Raw genomic sequence first — 9,196 nt, forward strand, 5'->3', positions numbered from 1 at the left:
TTCAGGCATTTTTTTTTAGTTCAAATTAAATCATCGCCACAACCACAAACATTAAGAGGAGCCTGCTTGCTTCAAATTGGTGCAGCAAAACAGGCCAAATATAATTATAAATACAATCTCGTGGTTCACTCAATGTGGTGTAAATAGGCCTGCAATCACTATTAATGGGTTGGTACACAAATTACAGGAGATGTGGCACCATTAGTGTGTTGGGCTTTCACCTGGACACACACACACACACACACACACACACTCACACACACCGATCTGGTTCTGTACCCACTGAGAGACACACACAGTGTAGAATGATCGATTCCACCAAAAGGCCTTTTTGTTTACAGAACGAGGACTGGATGCAAATCAATGGAACCATTCGGAGGTTTATGGCCTTTTCAGTCGCATGAATAATTTAAAGATGTGGTTTGTGGATAAAATAAGAGGAGGTGATATTTCTTATCTCAAAGCTGCACCGCTTAACAGCCGGTAAAGATACAAGGATGAAATGTAGCGGACTCTCAGTTAGAAGGGGTCTAAATCAGAGTTAAATATTGCAGACTTGTAGGAGAAATTAGATTTTTTTCAACTTGCTTATATTTGGAAGTGGTTTCCCCCCCCCCATCATCCCCCCCATCATCCCCCCCATCAAGAGTATTTTCCGTATCCTCTTACTCCATCGAGGTAAAACCCTATCCTGTCTGAATTGAATTGGAGGAAGGAAGATGTCGACGGCGTATAAAGACGACCAGGATGACTGGCTGATGGTGTGCCTCAAGTACCTCCTCTTCGTCTTCAACTTTCTCTTCTGGGTATGTGAATGCAGTCCTCCTCGTTTTAGGACCCCCCCCCCCCCCCCTACTCATTAAAACCGTTTGCACGTTGTCATCCAGATGGATGAATAATCAGCCATCACCTTATATTTTTTTTAGATCCTGGTTATTTTCTCTAACACTCCGTCTTTTAACTGGAATGCAGATGTTAGTCGCGGGACATCTGGTTTTTAAGTTATGAGCCCCCCCCCCCTCGGGACTTCCTGTGTTTGCCACAAAACAACTGATTTGTGTCGTTTTCAATGGTTTTTAATGACTTTATTGTCGATAGAAGTATGCCTCTGAAGGTCATTTCTCCTTTGGTCTTGATGAACTCTGAATCCTGCAGCAAACCGAATGTGTAGGAAACCGGAATGGATGAAAAATGGAAGCAATGTCTGACTTGAAGTTACCGTTTCAGAACTGCTGCGGGGGAATCCTCAGACACTGTAAAGAGGCTTCCTTTTAAATACTGCCGACATACTCGGTCCTCCGCTGGGAGGGGGAATCGATTTCAGTGCTGATTCTGAAATATTTGAGCAGTGGACTCGGCCCAAAGCGAGTCATGGATTATTTAGGGCTTGTCAGTGAGCGATGGGGAACGGTGTCAGATCTGCTCTTTATGATGCTGCAGTTTGCTGCTTGAAGTGTTCCTACCACGGATGCGGCACGGATCCGGAGTCCAGAGGAAAAAGGGAATGCTGAATGCGGAGGCGTGTTTTTCCTCACCTCAGGTTTTCAACTCTGCTCAACATCATAACGTGGATGAATCAACTTTTACGAGGAGAGCCCTTGCTTTTCATCATTCTGAGCATGAGTCCACTTGGATTGGATTCATGCAGGTAGATCCTGTCAGGGATTAGTGTTTAATAATTGTTGATTCCGGCTTTGGATTTAATAGAGGACTATTGAAACCCCCGATTATCCTTCAGTACAGCTTGTCTCTGAGGCCTGCATGCGCGAGTGACGCCTCCTCGAGGTTCTGAATGCTGCTTTTGATGGCATTGGAACGGGAGGATGGACGGGAGACCCTCTCCGAGGCGTTTCCGATCTGTGCGCTCGTGAAACCGATGACGGGAACAGATCTGGGCGCCACCCTGGGTCTGTTACCCACGAGTGTTTGAGAGGAAGTGGTCTTTGTGTCCTGACTTGGCCTCTGACATTCCATCGCTCCTAATGCTGTGATGGAAGTGATGCTTGGCTGCTTCTCTCTATTTATTTTACTATTTTATTTCCTCTCTCTTCCTCTCACTCTTTTTTTTTTATTAAACTCTCTGTCACCGCTCGCTCTCATTGTAGCCTTTCTGGGACTCATCTAGAATTAAACTCACTTCCTGTTTGTCACTTCCTGTCCCTGAAAGTGAAGGAAAGTTTTGTTGTTGTTTTCACCATGCTCCCCCCCGACCTCCCCTCCCGTCTTCTGTTCTTGTCTTCTAGGCGGGGGGAGCAGCTGTTCTGGGTGTCGGCGTCTGGACTCTGGTGGAGAAGAGCGACTACTTGAGTCTGCTGGCATCCAGCACTTTCGCCGTCTCGGCGTACATCCTCCTCCTGGCCGGCAGCTTGGTGGTGGTTACGGGCTTCTTGGGCTGCTGCGCTGTCGTCCGCGAGCAGAGAAGCTGTCTGTCCGCGGTGAGGCCGGCAACCAGCGGAGGAGTTTGGTTTCTGCTGTTCATCTTGGAGTTTAATGTAGTTTGAAATTTCTCTCATTGAGTCATTTCTGCATTTGGCTTTTTTTTTTGTATTTCTTCCCAGTTAAAGTTGGTTTCATGTCAGTTTGAGCATATTCTTTTTTTTTTTTTTTATTCCAGTAGTGGCGAGGGGGTGAGGGGGTGGGGGGTGGGGTGGAGGGCGCATCTGTCTCCCATGTTCTGGTCAGGGGAATCCTAATATCTAGGTCACCCTTGCTCCTTTGGAGCTACTGGGTGCACCTGCGATGCCCCCCCCCCCAGCTGAAGGCAATCAGCCCGGCTGGGAGGTTATATAAGGAGGTTGCTGTTCCAACCCGTCTCCAGAGAGTCAGCACTGTCAGTTCACTTTGTGTGTGTTTCTGTTTTCAAGTGGGGAATTTGAGCAGAGTGTGTGTTGGAAGGGTTTTTATCTTTTTCTTTATTTAAACTAGCGTGTGGGAATTCCTGTTTTGACCAGATTCCGTTTCATATCAACATGGTTCCCCTCGTTTCCGTTGACTCCCAGTTTAAATTTCTCTTGGTGTCGGGCCAGTTTCCTTGTAGTGTTATCATTGTGATAGAATTGGTGGGTGGGTTTGTCGAGTTCTGGTTCCCATTCCCACTGTATTAGAACCCAAAAGGCCTGTTTATTTTGGTGACACGTACGGCATGTTGTTAGTTTCCTAATAATTCATCTGAGACATCAAGAATTTTGAGGGGAAATTTCTGAGAATGTGTTTATTTGAAATGTAGCTCTAAAATATACTAACTATATAATTCAACTATGCGAGGAAGCTAAGGGGGGGCGGGGGGGTGTTTTTATAGATGCCTGCAAGACAATTCCTGGAATAAGATGATATAGATTTACTCGCCAAAGTGAATGTGTGTATTTTCCGTCTCTGTGAAACTGCATGTGACAAAATGCCACGTAGCTCATCCATTCTCGTCCTGGTGTGCGGTTCTGTGGACCGGGCGGCGACATGCTGTCCTGACGGGGACCTTTTCGGTCCTCATTATTTTAGAGACACAAGGCCTGTTGGAAGAGAAGCAGCAGGGGGGGGGGTGAGCCTTCACTGCAGCAGGACTATTTATAGGTCCATCCATCTACGGTTGATGGATGGAGTAGCAGGAAGTAAGGTTGCTGGGGGTGACGTGGATTTACGTTCTAGCGCGTTTTGATTTATTACAACTGTTGATGTGGTAATTATTACAAACTGATTTTGAGTGATCATTTAGTGATTTGGTCCTGATCATACCAGACACTCATCTCTACAGGCGCAACCGTAGGAAAAGCACGTCTGGTGAACGCCGTGGCGTCCTGCTGGAGGGAGCAGCATGTGCAACCGGGTAGTAAAATGTATTGGAGGGAAACGGTGCAGCTCCAGCATTGGAATGTGAATCCATTAGCTTTAATGTTTGCCTGAACACAAGTAGAAATGTGGTGCGGTGCACAAGAGGGCGGTTCTCACACCAGGCTCTTTGCCTTTTCCGTCTCTCTGATTGGCTGCCTTTTAGTTGTTCTTGTGATTAGTAGGGCAGGTTTTGGTTTTAAAAGCCGCTCATTTTCAATTGTGGTCAATTTGACTCGATGCCTGATTCATTATCCTCCGTGTTTTTCCTGTAGCAATACACATTAATGTTCCGGCTGCGGCGATGATTGATGTTTCAATCGTCTTCGTTCAGTTTCGTGACAAGGTGCTGTTGTGATTTTAATTATCATGCATCATTTAGCTGCTTTTAAGCTGCAGCTCTCGGGGCGTTTTTAAACGATGCCGGAGAGAAATCTGACTCGACACCCCCGTCGAGCAGATTTGTTATTGTTCTGTGCTTTTGTGTGGCCTTGCCATCTGGTTTCCAAGTGGCAGATGCAGCAGAATGACAGTTGATGGCAGTCTTTATTGAACTGCTAGGAGTGTGCTAAACCTTCTACCTCAGCATATTTCCCCCTCTTCTTTCTCACCCACAGTATTTCCTCTGCCTGCTGCTGGTCTTCTTGATCGAACTGGTGGCTGGAGCTTTGGCTTATGTCTATTACCATCGGGTGAGTGATCAGCGTGGAAGTCACTTCACGAATCCTTAGTGACGCCTCCTGGGGCTTCGGCCTCCCACGGGGCTCACTCGGCACTTTTTGGGAGTTTAAAAACCCGAATCTTGCGATTGCATATCAAAATCATCAAACCAATCTGTTGTATCATCTTCTGTTTACTCAACAAATAGAATTTTGGAATGCGGAGGGCGTTTCGCAGAGGGAAAGTTTGAATAGCTTTTTTTAGGTTCGAGTGTTGCAGATTGTTTTTGCACCAAGAGGAGAACTTTGTGCCAAAATGAGTGTTCCAAAGTGCTGTGAAGACACTTCTGAACAAACTCGGCTGTCGAGATGGCGGAAAAATAAGGCAAAAGCAAAGAAGAGTCATCCTTGAATATATTATAGATAAATATCTATGAAGAATCCTGGCTCTGAAATAATTTGACTTGCTGCTTGATGTTATTTATATTTTGTGTCTACTGGCTTTAAATTTGTGGCGTCTCGTATGGATTAAAATGTATCTGTTCAAGTTGCTAATGATCGTTGCGCTCTTTGAAGGTGGTTGTATAGGTTTCTCTTATCTTATAGGGCATGGATGAGGATGAGTCACGGGATTCATTTCTTCGTGTTTCCCTGTCGGTAGTCGGAACACCTCCTTCTCTTCGTGTTATGTTCTGCATCTGGACTTTATCTAAACGTGCAGTTCTCCAGATCGTGTTTCTGTCAGTCAGGTAGAAGTGCAGATGGTACCGTGCTGTCTGAAAACCAGCTCACAGGTTTATGTTAATAGAAAGGAGGTTCATCGCTTTAAGCCCCGTTATCCTCTCTGTTCCCGATCGTCCCTCCAGAGTGTGCACAAACACACACACACAATCATGAAAGGACACGTTGTGGGTCTTTTTTTAAATCATAACACACACGGATGCATGGGACTTTTCTGTCCTCCCACTCATTCACGTTCTCGTCTTATAGTTCTTGATCCTGTGATGTTTTCCCATCTGCAGTAAATCAGGCTGCAGTTACAGAATAAATCGTTACATGCTCCCCCCCCCCCCTCCCTCTCTGTATCTGTATGTTGTGTGTCTTTGTTCTTCACATCCAGCTCAGCGGGGAGCTGAAGCAGCATCTCCACCAGACTATGACCGAGAACTACGCCCAGCCGGGAAAGGAGGGCATCACGTTGGCTGTGGACAGACTACAACAGGATGTATAATCTAGATTTACAGCGGCCTCAGTAGATTTGTTCATTCATTAAAGGATGTTTTCCTTCAAATAGCATGAATAAGTGTTGTTGCTTCTCTCCTCAGCTGTATATGTGAGCTAGTCTGACCTTAAAAAAAACAGCCTAGTCATGGTGAAAACAGGGATTGGTGCTGTAATGCAGACATCGAGAAACGGCGACCTTCTTTTTCTGACCCCAGTTCAAGTGCTGCGGCAGCAACGGCTCACACGACTGGATGGCGAGCGCGTACGTTTCGTCAGAGCCGGCGGAAGGCAGGGTGGTGCCCGACAGCTGCTGTAAAACCGTCACCCCTTACTGTGGCGAGAGAGACCACCCTTCAAACGTCTACAAGGTGGAGGTCGGTGGACGGCATGCTTCTGAGAATCGGGGGGGGGGGGGGGGGGGGGGGTGTTAAATCACAAAATAAATAATGTGTATGCATCAGCAACTATTGAAAAATGAGTACCTCTGTTGTCCGCTGTGATGCTAGTTCCTGATTAGCCTTTTTCCTCTGCAGGGCGGTTGCATCACTAAATTGGAGCGGTTTCTGGCCGACCACCTGCTGGTCATCGGCGCTGTGGGAATCGGGGTGGCTTGTCTGCAGGTAAACACGACTTTCTGTCAACTCCATTTTTTTTCTTTTCTTTCATCCAAAATAAAATCCTGATTTATAATCTCCCCGAAGGAGACGCTGGTCTTTAAAAACAACAACAACAACAACCTTTATGAAAGCCCTGATAAATCCAGCAGTTAGATTCATAACAGAAAACCGACCAATGCAGCAGGCCAACAACTTCTAAGTGGACATTCTTCAACTCACCCAAGAGTTTCTATCATTATCTGGTTTGGTTCATTCCTATTGTTTGATTTGTGTCCATCTGGGATCGACTGGAGCTTTAAACCTTTCAGAGCGGTGCCCCCCCCCCCCCCATTCCATACTGGCTAGCAGTCCTTTTTATAGCCATTTTTAAGTAAACTTGAGGGAAACTTGAGACAAAACAAACCTGCACTGATTCTTCCCCTATGGTTTTCATAAGCCAGACTTCCCCTTTAATGACCAACATTGTATTTGCAGTTGTGACTGAACGGTTTTCATCGGCCACACGGGAGCTGGCAGTCAGGCGAGATGCCCTGCTGACCAGAGACTAGAAATTGTCTCTCGTAAAAACTAAAACCTGCTAAATCAGCTAGAGTTTTTTGTGTTCTGGGCATTTGCAGCATTAAAACACACCTCATTTAGAATGATAGCCACATAAAGTACTTTTTGTTTTTCAATTTAGTCTTAAACCTGTAATTCAAACGTGCTTTTCTTTACGCCGTGTAATTCTGCTGTTCCTTTCTCACTAAAATACGGTGGATCCTCAACTCGGACCATCTGTAGTTTTCATCATTTGAAATTTACGGTCTTGTGTACCGCGCTGACCTGTTTATGGTGACTTGCACTCTTTGTCTTCGTGTGTGTGTGTGTGTGTGTGTGTGTGTTTCTGTCCGGCGTCGCTGTAGCTGGCCGGGGCAGTCTTGACAGCCTGCTTTATTTATCTGCTCTATAAAGAAGAGGAGGACGACTTCGGCACGTTGTGATTTAGCTATAAAACAACTTTTGTGGTTTAATCAACTGGAGAGAAAAGGTTAGGGTGGAACCGTGGAAGTGTTTACCTGACTGCATGTTTGTTCGCTCCGTGTTAAACGTGAGCCCGTGTGGCCACACGTCTTGCATGATCTCCTGCCTGGCTTTGGCTGCACATCATAGATGACTTGTTCACAACTGTATTATTACCAAGCAGCAAGTGAAACGGGCTTTTACAGTTTTTACTCTAAACTTCTAAGATAATAGCTAGGTCAGGAGGAGGATTTGTTATCCAATCTTTGTGGAATTCTTCTGTGATATTTTTTACTTTTGCAGCCAGTACCCGACTTTGATATTTTTTTTATTTTGTCAAATAACTGAAATTGACCAAAGATATAATGGCTTCTTCTTTCTTTCCTTCTTTCTGCTTTCAATCTAAACAATTAGAAATAATGGAAATACAATCATTGCTGCAGCGGCAAAGGAAGAAGAACAACAACATTTTCCTGCAGCGTTATTGTGATGAGTCGATTCACAACGGCTCAGACGGGCTTTCTCACAGGCCTTTTAGAGACTCTGAGATTGAATCTGAGCTCTTGCCTCTTAATCCATCAAGCCAGACAGACGCAGGGGTTGAGGTCAATATCTGTACCTTTTTCCTGTAGCAGATTATAGCATAGTGCTTTGGTAAATCACGTCTTACGACCTCTTCAGGTTCCTGCATACAGCTGTGAGCCTGTCCTGGTGCAGAGAGGGGATCATCCATCTTTATGAATGTAAAAACCTCCAGATGACTTTCAAATGCTTTCTATATTTATGTGAGGCAGGTTTTTTGTTAAGTATACATTTTTATTATACTATTATATTATTATGGTTGGAGATTTAGCGGTTAATTGAAACCATTTGTTTCCTGTGTTGTAGCGTTTGTGCAGGTATTTCCTCTCCGGTTTTTAAATCACGCTTTAAAGTATTCTTATTTTCCTTGTGCATACTGTAGAAGTTGCACCTCTTGGGTTCGCCCCAGTTTGTAAGATTGACATTTGTGTATAACTTTTTGAAGCCTTCATTTTGCATCTGCTCGTGTAACCCTGTACGCACGCTCGCCACCGCCGCCGCAGTAACGGCTGATCAGCTCCTGCCATCGCCATAGTTACCGGCTACATGCCTTCCTCCACCGTCTCCATCGCCTTTAACCCTTCCCTACCCCCTTTTATATCTCCCTCTGTGAGGAATGAGCAGCGCCTTCTGACTTAAAGCCTCCTGTTTTCAGATCTGTGGGATGGTCTTCAGCAGCTGCTTGTACAGAAGGATAAAAATGGACCCTCACTGAGCTCTCCGAGCCGCCGACACGCCACCGGTCCGGAACGATGAACCTGCTTGACGTCCAAACATCAAATTTAAAATCTTGAACCACTGTTGCTTGGCGATCGAGGCAATGTGCACAAATGATTCTGAGCTGTAACGATCAGAAACCAATTGGGCCGTTGACCATTTGGATAGTATTTATCTTTTGTTGAGTCCGGTCCTGCACATTTCTGACGCCCACCTGACTGACCTGGAACTAGATGTTTGAGGCCTGATCGCATCGGCTCAGATGCATGCTGGACGTTGTGGACACGCACAAAAAAAAATGGACTCTTAATGCATTCTGTCTGTTTAATTAACAATGATACAAACGATCATATTTTCCTCTTTTGCATTTATTGGTTAGTATTTTTGGACATTCCAGCAGTGAGCTTAAGGAAGCTGGGTCAGGGTACGCCGTAGATGTAACTGCTAATTACATCTCTGGTTGTAGCTTTAGTCAACTAAAGTATCTCTGGATCACAATTCTGCCTGTAAATGTTAGTGCGTAATATCCTGTGCCTGAATCGGTTCAAAGAGCTGAAAACGCGCTGTGACAAGCGG

The 9,196-nt window shown here is 45.3% G+C and overlaps 1 protein-coding gene across 1 annotated transcript; it reads left to right on the forward strand.

The window, feature by feature from the left end:
- The first annotated feature begins 719 nt into the window (after positions 1 to 719).
- On the forward strand, positions 720 to 8,618 carry tspan11 (tetraspanin 11). Its single transcript, XM_068755246.1, has 7 exons — positions 720 to 806; positions 2,244 to 2,435; positions 4,440 to 4,514; positions 5,602 to 5,706; positions 5,921 to 6,079; positions 6,239 to 6,325; positions 8,559 to 8,618. Exons 1-7 carry the CDS (start codon positions 720 to 722, stop codon positions 8,616 to 8,618), a joined length of 765 nt encoding a protein of 254 aa, XP_068611347.1.
- The last annotated feature ends 578 nt before the right edge of the window (positions 8,619 to 9,196 follow it).

Source organism: Brachionichthys hirsutus, chromosome 22 (genome assembly GCF_040956055.1).
Source record: "Brachionichthys hirsutus isolate HB-005 chromosome 22, CSIRO-AGI_Bhir_v1, whole genome shotgun sequence".
Lineage (NCBI taxonomy): Eukaryota > Metazoa > Chordata > Actinopteri > Lophiiformes > Brachionichthyidae > Brachionichthys > Brachionichthys hirsutus.